This window comes from Ptiloglossa arizonensis, chromosome 13 (genome assembly GCF_051014685.1).
Source record: "Ptiloglossa arizonensis isolate GNS036 chromosome 13, iyPtiAriz1_principal, whole genome shotgun sequence".
Taxonomy (NCBI): Eukaryota; Metazoa; Arthropoda; class Insecta; order Hymenoptera; family Colletidae; genus Ptiloglossa; species Ptiloglossa arizonensis.
The window spans coordinates 1,783,306-1,801,217 of NC_135060.1; the positions used below are offsets into that span (position 1 = coordinate 1,783,306).

General features: G+C 28.3%; 4 protein-coding genes across 8 annotated transcripts; 2 read left to right on the plus strand and 2 right to left on the minus strand.

The window, feature by feature from the left end:
- Window positions 1–2,574: 2,574 nt before the first annotated feature.
- On the plus strand, window positions 2,575–5,978 carry LOC143154000 (uncharacterized). Its single transcript, XM_076325724.1, has 4 exons — window positions 2,575–3,587; window positions 4,273–5,370; window positions 5,442–5,546; window positions 5,723–5,978. The coding sequence occupies exons 1-4, from the start codon at window positions 3,548–3,550 to the stop codon at window positions 5,806–5,808; spliced, it is 1,329 nt and encodes a 442-aa protein (XP_076181839.1). The 5' UTR covers window positions 2,575–3,547; the 3' UTR covers window positions 5,809–5,978.
- Window positions 4,817–8,512, minus strand: LOC143154003 (trafficking protein particle complex subunit 2-like protein). Of its 2 annotated transcripts, XM_076325728.1 has the most exons (6): window positions 7,811–8,512; window positions 7,296–7,494; window positions 6,986–7,158; window positions 6,816–6,903; window positions 6,339–6,418; window positions 4,817–6,251 (listed from the first exon to the last, which is right to left on the minus strand). In XM_076325728.1, the coding sequence occupies exons 2-6, from the start codon at window positions 7,326–7,328 to the stop codon at window positions 6,209–6,211; spliced, it is 417 nt and encodes a 138-aa protein (XP_076181843.1). In that variant the 5' UTR covers window positions 7,329–7,494; window positions 7,811–8,512; the 3' UTR covers window positions 4,817–6,208. The 2 variants fall into 2 exon arrangements, with proteins under 2 accessions (XP_076181843.1, XP_076181844.1); XM_076325729.1 differs by lacking the exon at window positions 7,811–8,512 and having other exon boundaries at window positions 7,296–7,543.
- LOC143153997 (putative phosphorylase b kinase regulatory subunit alpha) lies at window positions 8,082–15,228 on the plus strand. Of its 4 annotated transcripts, none has more exons than XM_076325719.1 (15): window positions 8,082–8,781; window positions 8,874–9,378; window positions 9,463–9,908; window positions 9,985–10,300; window positions 10,370–10,583; window positions 10,672–10,781; window positions 10,871–11,018; window positions 11,876–12,054; window positions 12,122–12,272; window positions 12,673–12,890; window positions 13,355–13,910; window positions 14,037–14,089; window positions 14,163–14,321; window positions 14,393–14,650; window positions 14,715–15,228. In XM_076325719.1, the coding sequence occupies exons 2-15, from the start codon at window positions 8,896–8,898 to the stop codon at window positions 14,940–14,942; spliced, it is 3,519 nt and encodes a 1,172-aa protein (XP_076181834.1). In that variant the 5' UTR covers window positions 8,082–8,781; window positions 8,874–8,895; the 3' UTR covers window positions 14,943–15,228. The 4 variants fall into 4 exon arrangements, with proteins under 4 accessions (XP_076181834.1, XP_076181833.1, XP_076181831.1 ...); XM_076325718.1 differs by lacking the exon at window positions 10,871–11,018 and adding an exon at window positions 11,542–11,689 and having other exon boundaries at window positions 12,601–12,890; XM_076325716.1 differs by having other exon boundaries at window positions 8,083–8,781; window positions 12,601–12,890.
- On the minus strand, window positions 15,213–17,695 carry Mrpl28 (mitochondrial ribosomal protein L28). Its single transcript, XM_076325725.1, has 6 exons — window positions 17,368–17,695; window positions 16,300–16,466; window positions 15,877–16,135; window positions 15,663–15,806; window positions 15,409–15,581; window positions 15,213–15,330 (listed from the first exon to the last, which is right to left on the minus strand). The coding sequence occupies exons 1-6, from the start codon at window positions 17,389–17,391 to the stop codon at window positions 15,273–15,275; spliced, it is 825 nt and encodes a 274-aa protein (XP_076181840.1). The 5' UTR covers window positions 17,392–17,695; the 3' UTR covers window positions 15,213–15,272.
- Window positions 17,696–17,912: the final 217 nt, after the last annotated feature.

The following is a 17,912-nucleotide window of genomic DNA, read 5'->3' on the forward strand; positions in this document are numbered from 1 at the left end:
CGAAGCTGGCCGATTTCTATTTCTTGCATGTTGTATCTCATTTTATACTTATAGTACTTTCTGTTGCTATTGCAAGTTGTTTTGTTTCGTGCACAGCTTTCTTTCTTTCTTTTTTCTTGTACGTTCATTATCATTCACTATCCCGGATAGTTGCAAATAAAAACTGTTATCAGAGGAAGGTCAGAGGTAGAAAAAGTATTCCGAAAAAACTGTTGATAGCGCCATTGCAAAATGCAGAAACAAGTATTTGGGAAAAAATAACGTTAGAAAGTTGGTTAGAAAGTTCTTTAACATTATTTTTTCTTTAAACACTTAAGTATGTACACGTAGTACTTTGTCATTATCTATGTATCTGCAAAAATTAATTCTTAAAACTGGTGTTTTCACGTTTGACTGTCCTTTGTTTAACTAATTAATTAAAAAAAAAAAAAAAAAAAAAAAGGGAAAGACAGAAAAAGCAGCAATAAAATGTGCAACATTCCTTTGCATTATTTTCAAGAAAGATATATTTATCTTTCTCAACAATTTAAAACTGAATTTCTTTACTCTTGAATTTGTCTGAGACTTGCAGAAAACATTTTGTTCTTAACCATTAACGAACTTTGCCAATTTTTATGTATGTATATGTATGTGTGTGTGTATGTATGCGGCAAAATAGAAAATCTTAAACAGCGTTATTAGACAGATGCAGTATAGAAAGAGGAAAAAGGTGCAAATGGTGATGCGAACGCACCCAAACAAAATGCGACAGGAAATTTCGTTTATGCTAATAAGAACGCACGTTCCCATTTTTTGTTAATGGTTATTATTTTTTTTGTCTTTCAGTTGGTGTTATACATTTTTTCTTTATTTATTTTTTTCCCGTTTAATCTTTGTAGTTTCTAAGATATATTCGCTCCACACCTGTCCGTCGTACACACATACATTGGCATTTCGTTCTTCATGACTTTTTAAGTGTAAAGTCGAATTAAAAGGCGTTTTGTGATCAACCATCGGCATTAATCGTCTCGTTTCTTTTTTATTATTATTATTAATAATATTATTATCATTATCATCATCCTCCTCATCGTCGTCATTATTATTACTACTAATACTACTACTACTACTACACTACTACTACTACTACTACTACTACTATTGTTGTTGTTATTGTTGTTGTTGTTGCTGCTGCTGCTGTTGCTTTCCACCTGTGCGAATGTGTAGCATTCGATCTTACCGGAACTGTGCGCTTTTCGAATTCATAGCGGTATACCGCTCAATTGCGGTATAATATCTTTCTTGTTTCGTTTGCGATGTAATACTATTTGCATTTCCTTTTCTTTTTATATTGGTTGAACCCACCATACACTGAATGCAACTTCTTCGATTCGTTGTCGATATTATGTTAAAAAAGTATAAAAAAAAGGAAGGAGAATTCAAGAATTTGTATTTATTGTGCTGAGTACAACCAGTTAGTGTCAAGTATACCAACCAGTGTTTCTCTGCACTAAATAGATCATTTTTTTTTTGGCTATTCAGTGTTAAAATTGGTTTACGGTAATTTTGTTGGTCATCACATTTGAATTTGTATAAATACACACACAGACACATGCACACATACATACATACATGCATACACAAATATTAACACATTAGAACAATGTTTCTATTATTTGTACAGCAAACGTTGATAATTTTCAAATTCACGCATTTCGTCTAAAAATGCTTCATAACGGAAACCCCTTTTTCTCTGAAATCACAATCACCACCCGAATTATATTTCACTGATTATCATCCCAGAGACGAGGAATGCCAGTCACAACGCAACATAGATGATGCATCGTCTCAACAGAACTATTTTTATAGTTAGTAGAAATACAATTCTGCGGGTTGAGTATTGATTTTGTAAACACGATAGCGTAGACGGAATTACCGTGTTTCCTACAAGTTATCAGTTACGTCGGTCGAGCAATATATCAGTGTTGCTTCTTTGTTTTTGTAAAATAGAGACAATAAAGGATATCATTACAGAAAAAAGCAAATAAAAGAGACGAAATAAGAGGAACAATGATTTGATCAGTTATCACGACAATTTGCTAAAATGTATATTGGGTAAAGAACAAAGACGAGAACAATTTTTTTTCAATCGATAAGATATCGAATAAAATTAATGTATAGTGGTTTATCGTAATGTTTATTTAATCGAAAGATTATTTAGACAAGTTTTCATTTGTTCGAAATGAAATATTTGTTTAAATTAGTAGGTGATATTTTTGTTGCTCTTGTTATTATTATTGTTATAATTATATAAAAGTTAACCGCTTTTATTTGGTAATCAAAGTAGTGGATTTTTTCCAAAATATTTTATCCTGCAATTAAAACGAAAGTAAGATGGTACTTTATTTACATTCTACTACTAAATAATAACAAATTTAGTAGCTCCTTTATACGCTGTCAATGGAAATATCAAATATTTTCGTTGAACAAATTAAACGATCTTGCTTAATAACGAAAAATCTGATTACTTTTAAATATAATTTATCTAACGTTTCCACTATATTTTTTTCAGTGATCTTAAAATACAATTTTTATTCAAAATTATTAATATTAAAAGTCAATTAGACCTAGAATTTGTGTTACATGTAATTGTAATTTTACATAAAACCTTGATGCATAATATAAATCTCATTTGACATATTAAGTACGACAAAACTAAATTAAATAAATAATACATGCAACACAAGGATAACAAAATTTTAATTGTTTATACAATACAAGTTCAAAAACTTTTAAAAATGCAATAATTGGATCATTAATATTATACAAAAACTAATAATATATATAGTATTTTTTGCTTGTAAAAGAACAAGTTTACACCTCTTAGGCAAAATTGTAGTCATTCCCATCATTGTCTTTATTCGTCGCAAGCGAGAACGATCCTTGCGCGCGAGATTGAATTTCATCTACTAATAAAACTACAAATTTTTATATGTTATTACATATTCATGAAAAAATATTTTCCTGATGAAAATAAGTCTAAACACGATCTCATTTGGTCTTCAGTATTTATAAGTATTTTTACAACGTTTCTCGTACACGATTTTCAAGTACACGAATGAGAATAATAATTATTAAATTATTTTTTTTTACCATGCCTTTAATTATCTAACCTGTTGTTTGAATGATTTACACCTATCAATACCATACGAAGTTTCTTGTGTATCAAAGTTTAGTTTGAAAATATTATTTCTTAATTTTATACATAAAACTTATTAGAGAATTGTGGAGTAATAAACCAAAATTTTAATTAAATTAGAATTTGGAATCATAGCATAGATTTTTTAATTGTTTGTAAATATGTAATAAAATTTATAAATCAATTGGGATTTATTATCAGTTAGGAACTCTGGTATCCGGTATATTTTGAAATTCATTCGTTGATTGGCCAATCAAAATAATAATATATTTTGAAACTCATTGTCAGTCAAGGGTAACATTTCTCGAACTCGCTTGAAATACTCAAATTTTTATTCAATTATAAATTTACTTCGTATAAGACAACATCAATATGTCGAAAGATCTCAAAAATATTTTTGATTCAACATGTGGTAAGTAACAAGTTCTTGATGAAAGATTAGCATTTTATACAAGCGCTTGAATTAAATCGTCGTATTTTGTAATATGCATGCAGAATTTGAGAGACTTACAATAAAAACTGCTATTGATAACATTAGACTGAAAAATAAAACAATTTCAAGTGAAACAACATCTTATTTTTTATTGTTAGATTCCTTCTTTATACTAAAAATAATGATGCATTTTTAACTAAAAATTGTTTAGTATAGACAAAATTATCTGTATTGCTTTAAAATACAAACTATTAAAAATATATCACTCCAGTTGAGTAAAACTACAATTTATTCATGTTTATTGTTTTATTCGTTATGTATAATGAGCAATATTCCTTTGCTCATAGAAAGAAAAGAAAAATGCAAAGTACGTTTTAGTTTTGTCAAAATTCATTCAACATTTACAGAATAACTTACTGTATAAAAAAAGCATAACTTGTTATTATTCCTTGCATATTTTCTAATTAAATGTTAATGAAACTCAATATACATTATTGTTCTTTCTCTCACTTATTTGAAAGTAAATAAACTTCCAGCAATCAAAATTTTCAATGTTTAAAATGATTAAATATAGAACCAAAATTGAAGTACAGTTATTTACATTATTTTATTTTTTTAAACGTTTATTGCCACATAAATAATAAAGCAATATTGTTTTACTTAGGGAAAAAATCACGATGTAAAGTAAATCTTAACGATGCGAGGTTTATGTCAATTGATGAAGAAATTTTATCAAACTCAGACACAGAAACTTTTTATAATACATATGATATTCAAATGAATAACACAAACATCACAGTTGATACATCAATTACAAGTGATATAGAACAAACTGAACATTTCTTAAACTCATTTGAAATTACTGATAGCACTAGTATAGCTTCCTTACCAAACGGAAAAGCTTATACAGAACGTTTTTACATTGAAAATGTCGACTTGCCGCAAACATTAAATAATTATCATCTACAAAATGATTTACGGAATCAACAAGATACAAACACAATCAAGAGAAATAATCAAATAAATAAACATATTCCTTTAAAGTTACTGCTAAGACGTATGTTTGATGAAATTTTAGGACACCGTACTAATTCTAAAAAAGAAATGAATAAAATTCATTCTAATAAAACGTCCATTAGAAAATGCTCTTTCAAAAGTTGCAGTTCATTAAACAGTGAATTTGACAATAGATCTAATATAAATAATAAAGATTCAACAACAATATCAATCATGCATATGGATGATTGTAACAAAAATTCAAATGAAGATACTGCTAGTTCATATGTACACAATTCTTTTGATTCAGGAAAATATGTAAGTAGATTAACGATTCTTCCTTTGCAAAAATTGAAAAGTAAACAATCCATAGATGCAAACATATTTATTACTAATTACATAATTGATATCAAAGATAACACAAATTCTAGTATATATAGTAATATTGATATAACAAACGAAAAATGTTATAGTGGTATGAAAATATTTAGTAATATTAGTACAAATAATGAAGAATACAATGAAAAGTTAGAAATGATGGGTAAAGAGAGTTTCATAAAAACCACAAGTCATTCAACAGAAACTGAGACTAACTCTTCATACTCAAGATTCAAAGAATTTGATTATTCGAGTTCGCACGAAGAATTAAGCGATAAAACTGCTTCATCTTGTGGTACCTTGGAAGATTCATATAAATTTGGAGTAAAAAGAACTCTAATGACAAAAAAAAAAAGAAGTCTCTCATTGCCTGAAGAAAATACTGAAGGTTTGCATTTTTACTGTACATTTGACATTTTTAATATCGCATATATTATACAAGCAAATTATTTTTTAAAGGTTACAATGGTAAGAGCAGACAGGATTCAAATTGTATAGTATCATCTATAAAACCAGTGAGCTATTTAAAAAGTTTTTTCATAAAAATTGCAAATAAAAATATAAGTAAGTAAACTGTACATTTGGCTTTTATTTAGTATTTTAGAGAGTATAGTTAATCTAAATAATATATTACCTTTTTTATATACATATATATATTTTTTTTCTTCTAATTTTCTGAAAATGATATATTAGTGCAAAGATCAGTCAAGATTCATTAAAATTTGTTCTTTCCTCATTAGGTAATATGAGAAAAACACCAATACGCCATGTACAAAAACAGAAAATACCATTTATAAGCATTACACCAAGCACACCGTTAATATAAATTTTTGCTTATGCCCATATGCTTCTCTAACTTAATTAGATTTATATTTAACAAACAATTAATTTACGATTAAATTTTTTAATTATTTATCACTAATTTATTTTATTATTTGCAACATCAAGAATAATAAAGAAATCTTGTAAACTATATCCTATGTTATTTTGTAATTATTCAAAACTCTTACAATTAGATTAAAGATGTAAGATTTTTGTCAATAAGATTAAGTAAATGTGTAAATAACATTAAACCTACACAGGAATTAAAATGAATAGACTTATAATAATCATTATATAATTTAATGTGAAGGCTGTGTAAGCACTGATTATACTTGGTAAAGTTTAATTTCAACAATTATACGATAACCAGTACCCTCTGTATTATATAGCTATTAACGAAGAAACTATATAATACCTATTATTTCCATTACTGATAAATCGAAAGACCTAAAAATAGATACGTACAAATCTCATAATGTTAAAATTCCTTATACTCCTTATAATAGTTTTACCAATTAATCTATGTGAACTTACTTGGAATTGATTTGATCACCTGGAATGTAAAATGGATTACATACAGCATTAGAATATGCAGCATGTAATCTTTTAAAGATCTGCAAAACAAAAAATACTTCATTACATTGGTAAATTATAATTTTAACCACTTAGCTTAGAATCATGTGTTCCAGAAAAGCAATTTAATGCAGCCCATATTATAGATATACCAGAGACATACGTTGTCTAAAACTTTTGGTATTAGTATTATATATAAACAATTCCTGAATGTTTTAAAAATAATATACTTGCAAAATTGATAAAATAGTAAACTATATGTCTTTTATCTAATACAACTACAGAATTGTATTTCATTATATTACAAATTATCATAAAAAAATATTAATATTGTTATGTAATCTGCAGATTGCAGTTTTAAATAGATGCTTATGATTCTTGTGGTTATGGATTAATAGCTAAGCTAAGTGGTTCATGTCATATTCTCAAAAACATTACCATTTTTACATCATTATCTCGCAATGATATATTTGATGATTGTAATACTATAATAAATTTAATTTTTGTATTTGTGGCATAACCATATCTAAAATTCAAAAATGAAACATTTATTATTGTAAATTCTGTTTGTATAAACATTTCCAAAACACAATATATATTATTCATACGTTTTATATTCTTCGGTAGCATATAATAGCCCTAAATACAGATCCCGTATATCAATTACTGTTTTATTTCCAACATTCAGTTTCTCTTCTATAATATCTATTGACATGTGAACTTTGCAATGAAACTGTAATGCCAGCGATTCATCTGCACATCTAATGTACTTCGGAGAATTCTGTGTAAAAATATTTAATTTATTAAATGAGTAAATATTAAATTTGTATTCGTATTTTAATATTTATTGCTTCTGATAAAAATTCTTAAAATTATATCAATACCCTAACCTCAAAGCAGTAAAAAACATGTACTTACATCTTTACCTATTACAGCAACACAAACTGCCATATTTTTAGATTCTATACTTCAGTGATATTAAAATCTATACCAATTTTTAATAAATAAATTGAAGAATTTCAACTTATTTAAAAATTATTAGGTAAATAAATACTCTTTGGACATTGTGCATACAGGTTCTAATGTCACTTTTGACAATCATATTGATGAAATAATCCTTTAAAAGTTTAATACTTGGTTTTAATTATATATTCATTTCACTTCTTTGAAACAAACACAAAATTCCCTTGTAAAAAATGTGAAAATCATATATTTGGAAAATGCCTCGTATAAATTTTGGAAAATGTTTCTTGAATTGATACGAAAATGTGCAATTTTGAAAAGGAAAAATGCAAAACTATCGAAGGAGAATTCATTTAATTTAATCTCTATGAAAAACGTAAAAAAAATGTATCTATACTAAAAAATCGTTCATTCGTTCAGGAATTTTTAAAGACAATAATTTATATTTAGGTATATGTATATGTACCTACATATATGCATGAACCTCTTTATAAATTTGAATAGAATATATTGGATTTTATACTACGTTTAAACGAGCCAATTTTAGGCCAAAGTTATAACACTACAACTTATATCTTTAATGTGTAGTTTATAGTTCTATTCGAAGTACCGAGTACCAAATTTACGGATCGCAGCTTTTAGATGTATTGGGGGAAATAAATTTCCCGCTATATTAAAATATGGCGCTATGCAATCCAGATTGCATGAGCTAGTGACTATAAACTACCATAAACGAACATCCAATTTTTTATTGTTTTATATTAGTACTACAGTGAATCCTAACTCTCTTTACTAGAAAGTTGTTAAATTATTTCAGTTTAATCGAAATGAGATAAGTTTGAATTTAGATACAAGTATTGTCCGTCTGCGAGAAAAAGGCTAACGAGTGTTTACATTCTCACTCTATTTATAGTTTAACAGCTCCCTTATCATCACATACATTGTCGCTATTGGCCAAGAATGGTACAAAGTGTAAAAACTTATAGCTGTAAATTAGTGGGAATAAATACTCGTTAGTCTTTTTTTCGTAGATAGACAGTAAAAGTTATGCCGCAACATTATTCGAAATTTGAAACCCTACAAATGTACTCATATATAAAATGCACAACTTCATGAAAAATTTATAAAGTGTATATACAACCAATTTATTAATTTTCCACTGCCTAGAGGTATCCCACCACTGGCTGACGATTTACACTTTATAGTTCCTTTCCGATGACATAGAGGTCTATTGTGTTTGACATTCGTTTCACATTGTATATGTAGTGTATATGTTTCAATTTTTTTAAATGCCACATATAATGTATATGCAATAAATTTGTATATTTTTCACGTGACAATTTATTTGTAGAAATACTTATTCATATCAAAATAAAAATTTGGAAAGGGCATTATAAAGGTATTTTAAAGAAACAATTTAAACTTAACCCCTAGATACGATGTAGGTATACACTGCACAATTATAATAGATACACTATCAAATTATGAAAATTTAATGTGTTTTTCATAAAATAGAGCTAATAAAATTTTCAGAATTAATTTAATCGTTTTCAAAATGGGGAGTCGTAGTAATTCTGGTGTTCGTTTGGATTATTATCAACGAATTGTTCATAAAATTATAATGGATCATCAAAATGCAGTCACAGGTCTTTTTCCTGCAAGTCCTGAAAATAACCATGCTTGGGTTCGTGATAATGTATATTGTATTCTTGCTGTATGGGGCCTTTCAATGGCATATAAAAAGATAGCTGATGCAGATGAAGATAGAGCAAAAACATATGAACTTGAACAAAGTTGTGTAAAATTAATGAGAGGTTTGTTAATGGCAATGATGCAACAAAAAGAAAAGGTTGAAAAATTTAAATCCAGTCAAAATCCACATGATGCTTTGCATGCCAAATATAGTTCTGTTAATGGACAAACTGTTGTGGGTGATACAGAATGGGGTCATCTTCAAATAGATGCTGTTTCTCTTTATCTGTTAGTCCTAGCACAAATGACAGCATCTGGTTTACAAATTGTTTTTAATTTAGATGAGGTATATATACATTGTGTAATTCTTCTATATTGTGTATAATATAATTTTTAATGTGTTAATTATAAATTTATAATACATCTTCAGGTTGCATTTATTCAAAATTTAGTATTTTATATTGAATCAGCCTACTGTACTCCTGATTATGGAATTTGGGAAAGAGGTGATAAAACAAATCATGGTTTGCCAGAATTAAATGCCAGCAGTATTGGAATGGCTAAAGCTGCAATGGAAGCTATGAATGAATTAGACTTGTTTGGTGCAAGAGGTGGTCCTACCTCAGTGATTCATGTATTAGCAGATGAAGCACAAAAATGTCAAGCAGTTTTGCAATCCATGTTACCACGTGAATCAAACTCAAAAGAATTAGACAGTGGATTATTATCTGTTATAAGTTTTCCAGCATTTGCTGTTGACGAACCTAATCTAATTCAATTAACAAGAGATACTATTACTAAAAAACTGCAAGGATGTTATGGATGTAAAAGATTTTTAAGAGATGGATATAAAACACCAAAAGAAGATCCTAACAGGTGAAGAAAATAATATAAGAACTATTTTAAAATAAAATATTAGTATTTACCCACATGCTTATTATGTTTATAATAGACTCTATTACGAACCATGGGAATTACGTATGTTCGAAAATATAGAATGTGAATGGCCTTTGTTCTTTTGTTATTTAATTGTGGACTATTGTTTCCAAGGCAACAAAGAAGCAGTAGCAGAATACACAAAACAGTTGGAAACAATAATGATCAAAACAGATGATGGAGTAAAACTAGTACCCGAATTATATTCAGTGGAACCTGCAAATGTATCAGCAGAATATGCTGAACCAGGTAGTCAAAAGCGAATTGCATTAGGTAGATGTCCATTTATGTGGGCTCAGTCTCTTTATATATTAGGAAAACTATTACAAGAAGTACGTATATAAATATAAAGAAAATACATATATAGAAATTAGGATTATGTATATGTTTTGCAATACTAGGGTTTCCTTGCTGTGGGAGAATTAGATCCATTAAATAGACGTTTATGTAGTGAAAAAAAACCGGACGTTGTAGTACAGGTTGTTATACTAGCAGAAGATGCAGAAATTAGAGAAAAAATTGCTCAACATGATATTCATGTACAAACAATTGCAGAAGTTGCACCAATAGAGGTACAACCTGCCAAAGTACTTAGTCATTTATATACTTATTTAGGTATGATTATCATAAATGGTGAAATCTTTATAGTTCTTTATTTAGTACCTTTCTATTTCATTTTTTAATGTAAAACATTTGTTTTTAGGTAGAAACAAGAAATTAGGTTTGTCTGGTCGTAAATCAAGGGATGTAGGAATTTTAAGCACCAGTAAATTATATTCCTTGAACGATAAAATATTTGCATTCACCCCACAGGTAAGTATTCTGATATCATCGAACTGTCTGCTCTTCTATACTTTTATTTCTTTTCTTATGTTGCCTCTTGTTCTTGCATCAAACATTAGTTAACAGACATGACCCGCTTCTACATCGCATCGGACTATGAGCTCATGATTGACATATTCAAAGGCGAAATTAATTTCTTGAAGTCTAGCTGGCAGAACATGTTAGGCCGTCCTCTTGTGGTCATGCCTCTCAAGAACATTCATTTAGGTACAGTAATTTAATATTTAAAAACCATAATTTTCATCTATGTTACTTTTTCTTGGTTGCATGAGAAGTTACAACAATAAAATGTTAATATTCGCTTTAGAGTAACAGAGATAAAGTATATGATTTTTAAATATAGATGTTTTATATTTGGAATTTCATTTCTTATTGAAATTATGTAAATACATACACTATCCAAAAAACATCTAACATGTCTGCCTGCATGTGTGCATTTGTCTTTGTTACAAATTTTGCTTAGTGGTTATGGAAGGTCTTAATGTAACTCAGTTAGTTGAAATTAGGGTTTCACCAGCTATTAATTTTCATTACGTGATATTTGAAAATTAATATCATCATATTTGTCATGAGCAAAATCAATTAATGTCGAAGAATTTCAATGGAAACAAATCAGTTAAAAAGAAAAAACAATTTTGAGGAGAGACCGTTTTCTCTTCAATACACAGTCGAATAGTCTAAAGAGACAGCTTATGTGTGTGGTGGTGTGCGCGTTTGTTGCATGTCTTAGAACTTTGACGCGGAGGAGTACTACACAACAAATGATGCAGCCCTCCTTGCCAACACTTTTACAACCAACTTGGCCTTCCTCACCATCAACTGGAAGCAAATGCTGGGCAGGCCAACTATAACACTTGTTGCTACTCATAATCATCTAGGTATGCCACAGGCAGCTTTAGATCATCAGTTAGGACGAAATTTGATCGGAAAATGCTAAAGAGTAGGATAGAATTTTCCTGAAAGTAGTACATCCTGAAAACAACATAGAAAACATTGCTTTCTTTGTTCTTATGGAAATGTGAAGATAATTCTGTAATTCTGTACATATATAATTATTATTTCAGATCAAGGAAAAATACCATTGGCAATGATAACAACTATGAAAAAATTAAAAAGTGGTTATATTAATGGCACACGAGTTTCACTGGGAAATCTAAATGATTTTTTAAGTACTTCCTGTATCACAAATTTAAGTTTCTTAGGAAGTTCTGAAGATGGTAGACCAGATAAACTAAATCCTCAGGTAAATTAAATTCATATTACAAAGTGATATACTCAGTAATGTTATATTTTACGTTAAATTTAATAAGGTTCAGCAATATCTAGAGGAACATCTAATGCGTGCATTTCCACATCGTACTGGTCTTCTTAACAGACCAGTAATTCGAACAGGAAAGAATTTGAAACGTAGAATGTCTGTAAAAGGGGCTATAAAAAAAACAAGATCAATTGCCGTAGAACGTGAGTTACATTTATTTTATATAATAATATTGGAAACTATTTAAATCCCTAATATTCTGATTGCATGATACTTAAACGTTCATGCAATATATTTCTACAGCTGTGATTCCTACCATCCTTCAAGAATGTAAGTGTACTAACAAATGATAACTAATTTCCAAATTATAGTAACTAACATAACAGAAAAAATTAACATGTGCTTTTAAATATAACGATATGCATTTCATTATATGCTATAGAAATTTAATTAAATTTAATTAAATCAAAAAATTAAATAATTTAATAAGTTACACAATAAGTTCTGGTAAACAAATTGTGTACTTTGTAGCTGAAATTCTTGGGATGGCAGGAGAGGAGCGAAGACATTCAGCTATTTTAAACACAAATCCATTTATTGAAGTCACAGATACAACGTTAAGCCCCAATTCTACGCAGCCTGTTCCCGTTGATCGTACACCATCCCCTACAGATGATATACTATCTTGGACAAATTGTCCAAAACTACATAGACACAGAGGCATAGAAACTCAATATGCAGACACTGAAGTTGAGGAATTATTGTCTATGCTTAGAGAAACGGAAAGTTTAGAGGAACAAGGAGATATTTTACAATATCTTGTAAGTTATGATAATCATATAATAATATATAGAGTACTTCTAGCAAAATAGGTATATTATTGAAGTATATAAGAACTTTGAATTAAAATTGGCTACTAGGAAAATTTTTATATAGGACTATATTAATTATAATATTTCAAAGTATTTTTTGTCAGACTATATATAATTCATCATACGTCAAAATATATCATTAAAAATAGTACACTGTATGAGTATATAATTACATTAAGGTTATTCACTACATAAATGTATAGGTATATAAACGCTCGCGCAAAGTGATATTTACTTACATTCGTATATGACAAAATTTTTCTAGTATTTTATGTAATATTTCTATATAATCCATGATTAAAATTTTTTTAAATTATGCATTGTTATTTTTTAATTTTACATATTTCGAGAAATACTTTATTCTCCATATATTATTTTCCATACTTAATACAATTATTAATTTATATGTTTAGGTTGATTCACAAGGCCTCTATTTTAATACTGGCATGTTGGAAGAGGGCCACCCAGTTCTCATCAAAGATTTATTAAAAGACCTTTATGAAAAAGCATGTCAACAAAAAATGTGGGGAATTGTTCGTCATACAGCTGGCATGTTAGGAAAAAGAGTTGAAGATTTAGCTAAAGCTGTTACTGATTTATTAGTTCGTCAGAAACAAGTTACAGTTGGAATGCCACCTACCAATGAGCATACTATTGTTGCACCCTTACCAGAAAATGAATTACGAGTTCTGATTCATCAAGCATATGGAGACGACGAATCTACCGCTATGTTGACACAAGAATTACTCGTTTATCTAGCAATGTTTATTAGAACCGAACCGCAATTATTTCATGAAATGCTCAGACTCAGAGTAGGTTTAATTATTCAAGTAATGGCTACTGAATTATCAAGAACTTTAATATGCACTGGAGAAGAAGCATCTGAACATTTGTTGAATTTGTCACCATTTGAAATGAAAAATCTTTTACATCACATCATGAGTGGAAAAGAGTTTGCTATTAGTAGTGGTATGTTTCTTATTTTTGGTACTAATTAAATTATTTAGTTTAGTATAATTGAAACTCCAATCATGTAGTAAAATATAAATTCAGTTTAGATATCTTGATTTAAGAATAATTTATTTTTATTTTTAGTTGGTCGAGGTAATTTCTCTGTTATCAGTTGTAAATCAAGTAGAGTCAGTAAGGTAATGTATTTATCAATAAGACAATTACCACTACTTTCTCTTTTCACTTTATTATGGTTTTATTTTGTTTCAGAAATCACAGATTGGAGGGTTTTTAAGTCCCGATCAAACTGATGGTAGTGAATCTGAACCAGACCGTCAAGGTCAATGGCTACGACGACGAAGATTAGACGGTGCGCTGAATAGAGTTCCACGAGATTTCTACCCCCGAGTATGGCAAGTACTCGAACGGGTAAATATAATAATTTGTTAAATACGCGTATATAAAATTTTTCACTTGATTAAAATCTTTATTTTGATCAGTGCCAAGGTTTAGCAATTGAAGGTAGAGTATTACCTCAAAACCTTACACAGGAAATGACACCTGGAGAATTAAAGTTTGCGTTAGCAGTAGAGACTGTTTTAAATACTATACCACAACCGGAATATCGTCAATTAGTAGTCGAAGCTTTAATGGTATTAACTTTAGTAACTGAATATAATGTCGTCGCTTCCTTTGGTGGAGTTATTACTGTTGAGCAATTAGTTCACAAGGCTAATGCTATCTTTCTAGATGATCAGGTACTTTTATTTTCTTCTAAAACGTTTATAAAATATGATTACTAAATATATTTAAAATAATCAGATGAAAGTTGATGGTGATGCAACTTTATGCTGTGCAAAACCAAAAGACCAACGTGAGACAACTGCAATGGGAAATCTTCTTTGTGGTGGAGCAGCATATGTTTGTCAACATTTTTATGATAGTGCTCCAAGTGGTAGTTATGGAACAATGACATACATTACACGGGCCATAGCCTCGTCATTAAATTGTTTACCAAAAGATGGTGATTTGGAGTGTTCAATATCATAATTGTTTATTTCTTAGTGATAAAAAATTTTTAGTCAATTATAGATATTTAGAAATTTTCTTATAAATCGTTTAAGCGTTAATAATTATTTAGGTTTTGTGTAAAGTCTATATGACACATGTCCAACAAATTTATGCTACTATCAAATCTAAAGTTTTATATTAAAAATTGAATGTAACTTGATGAATGTTTTGTAGATTTTAAGTTTCTATATTAAAGTTACCAGTCTTTGTAACGTGTTAAGTATAAGGGATATGAGTAATTGTTCTGTATGGAGTTTAATTTTCTTATTTCCTTTATTTATGATAGACAACCACAATACCCATATATTTTTATTTAGTGTTTGAATTTTTGGCAAGTGGATTTAGTTTTCTCAACCAGCTTGAATACCTGAAAAAATAATTTGGAATTATATTTTATTGCAAATTTATAAAGTTTTAAATAAAGCATGATTTAATTTTTACATACGTTTCTACCTGTTTTACTTCTATATGGTCATTATTTTTAAGTTGTGCAATTAGCTGAGACCTATATATCATTTTCAAAGGCTGCACTTGCTTTAATTCTTGCTTTTGTTTTATCCACTTTTTACAAGCCTCCTTATATGTTAAACCATACCATTCAATTTCTTCACGTGTGTACTAGAATTACATGTATAGCAATTATTTCTTATTATGTGTTTATACATTCATTTTTTACAGCATTAAAGAATAGTATTTTACCACTGTTATATACTCTTTGTATTTGGCATAAATTTCTTCTTTTTTAACAGGATCAGTTGGATATAAAGTTTTATCTACCAATGCTAAAAGTATTTTACGTTTTATCTTTAGTGCAAGTTCAGACACTAAGTCACAGGCGGGAGTCTATAAACGATAACAAATTCTTAATGCTGATAAATAATATTTAAAAATATTTTATAATCAATTTGCGTACCTTTAATAAATAATGATCAAAACCATAATGTTCATGAATTAAATGAATTGTCCTATTGGTGACAATAACACTCATATATGTGTCTAAAACTTCACTATATACTACAGACTTCTTAAGCTGAGGAAACCAAAAGTGAGGATATCTACGATGATATTGACCTTTCTTTTGAAAACCTTGTATCACGGCTTCACCACCCCATATTCCTTGGTGTAGTTCTTTAGGGTATAATAATGGTATTGGAACATTTTGAATTGGGCTCCTATGTTAATACAATTTATTTTGAAACCAATCAACATTGATAAAAATAAAATAAATTATTAAATTTCAGTGTAATTGATATAACACCTAAAAATGTGCACATGTACACAAGATTTTTCAGAATAATTTACATTAGTTAAAAAAAAAAGTGGATCAATCACTCACACAACTTCTGTTTCTTCATTTCTCCAATACGTGCCTTCCTGTTTAATATAATGAACAGCAGTTGGTTGTTGTATTTTCCATTCTTTCCAAAATTTTTTATACTCATTTGGTAATTCTGCACCAATTCCTTTTGTCCACCGTGTTATTTTTGGCATATAATACAAACGCTAAAATTTTCATTTTCATAAATTCTCTCTTAATTGTCTTTTATTGTGCATCAAAATATATAGATATAATTTTAGTTAAATTGTTACAAAATTTCTACAAATTATATTAGTTTATTGTAAACTTAATTACATGTTAGGCAAATAAATTATTATGAAATATAAATGTACAATGGGTGTAAAAAGTAATTATACAGCAGTCAATCTAGACAAAAGCTTTATAGAACTTTGTTTATTATAAAATTTATGATTCCAAGAACAAATGTCATTAAAAATAAATTATTTTTTTTTTTTTATGTGACTATTAACAAAAGTTTTGAATATGGTTGAAAATACATAAGTAATAACTATTCGTACACTTTTAATTTTATGATAAAAACTGTTAGTTTTTATACATAAAGAACATTTTATAGATAAAAAATTTATTATTGGTATTTAGTGGGATTGTCTTTTGAGTGTATAATTGCTTTAAGTTTTCATGGCATTGAACTTACTAACTTTTTGATGATAATAAAAAAAAAAATTTATTAGAGTTACTCGTATTTGAATTGAGAACTCGACCTATATTGACATTGCATGGATTATCTTATAATACATATACAATATTATGAAACAAACTGTACGAATAGTTATTACTCGTGCATTTTAGACCATGTTCAAAACCTTTGTTAGCATTTACATAAAAAATATAAGTAAACAATTTATTTTTAATGAAATTTGTTTTTGAGATTTCTAAAAATACGTTTGCATGTTTTTGTTGACATTTTTTTTGTAATAAATAAAGTTCTATAAAGTTTTCGTTGAAATTGACTGCTAAACGAATACTTTTTATACTCACTGTATGTTAGACAATTTAGGTTAACTTTTATAAGAATTTATTTTCTGAGAAGATGTAAAGCATTACCTGACTAAATTGTTTGACCGACATATTTTTGAAAATTTCTAAACTGTTAATGGAATTTATATAAAATAATTCTCATTATACGTTAAATTTAAACTTCTGTGCACTCATGTATGCATGTACTATTTCCCAAGACAGTTTCATTAACGTGAAGATAACACTATTGAATAAATACAATATCTATAATCCATCCAAAGAACGAGATAACAATCTTTAGATTAAGACCAGCGTGATTAGTTAAATGGACTGCAGTAATTAGTCTGTTTTCTTAAGCTCCAGAAACTATTCAGTTATAAAAAGCTCTTTGCCGGATGGGAATAAACCGAACCATTATTTGATTGGAGTAATGATCGTAGTAGTAGTAGTAGTAATAGTACTTCAAATAGCGACTTAAAATATGCTTGTAATAAAAAAAAATTACTTTATTCAACTTATTTCATTTATCCCCCTATTATCTTGTATTTATTTTATACTTTTTTAAGAAGTGATTATTCGAAAAAATAGTTTATTTATCATGTGTGCCGCTGATTATACAAGTCATTTAATTA

Coding starts and splice junctions, on each gene's coding strand:
- LOC143154003 (XM_076325728.1), bottom strand. CDS start 7,328: ATGGCAGTTTGTGTTGCTGTAATAGGTAAAGAT. Junction 6,904..6,985: donor GCTACCGAAGAATATAAAAC/GTATGAATAATA, acceptor TTTGAATTTTAG/ATATGGTTATGCCACAAATA. Junction 6,419..6,815: donor GAGATAATGATGTAAAAATG/GTAATGTTTTTG, acceptor TTTGTTTTGCAG/ATCTTTAAAAGATTACATGC.
- Mrpl28 (XM_076325725.1), bottom strand. CDS start 17,391: ATGTCGGTCAAACAATTTAGTCAG. Junction 16,467..17,367: donor CGGTCAAACAATTTAGTCAG/GTAATGCTTTAC, acceptor TGAAAATTTTAG/CGTTTGTATTATATGCCAAA. Junction 15,331..15,408: donor GAAGTAAAACAGGTAGAAAC/GTATGTAAAAAT, acceptor TTATTTTTTCAG/GTATTCAAGCTGGTTGAGAA.
- LOC143154000 (XM_076325724.1), top strand. CDS start 3,548: ATGTCGAAAGATCTCAAAAATATTTTTGATTCAACATGTG. Junction 5,371..5,441: donor GCCTGAAGAAAATACTGAAG/GTTTGCATTTTT, acceptor TATTTTTTAAAG/GTTACAATGGTAAGAGCAGA. Junction 5,547..5,722: donor AATTGCAAATAAAAATATAA/GTAAGTAAACTG, acceptor TTTCCTCATTAG/GTAATATGAGAAAAACACCA.
- LOC143153997 (XM_076325718.1), top strand. CDS start 8,896: ATGGGGAGTCGTAGTAATTCTGGTGTTCGTTTGGATTATTATCAACGA. Junction 9,379..9,462: donor TTGTTTTTAATTTAGATGAG/GTATATATACAT, acceptor ATACATCTTCAG/GTTGCATTTATTCAAAATTT. Junction 12,891..13,354: donor GAGATATTTTACAATATCTT/GTAAGTTATGAT, acceptor TTATATGTTTAG/GTTGATTCACAAGGCCTCTA.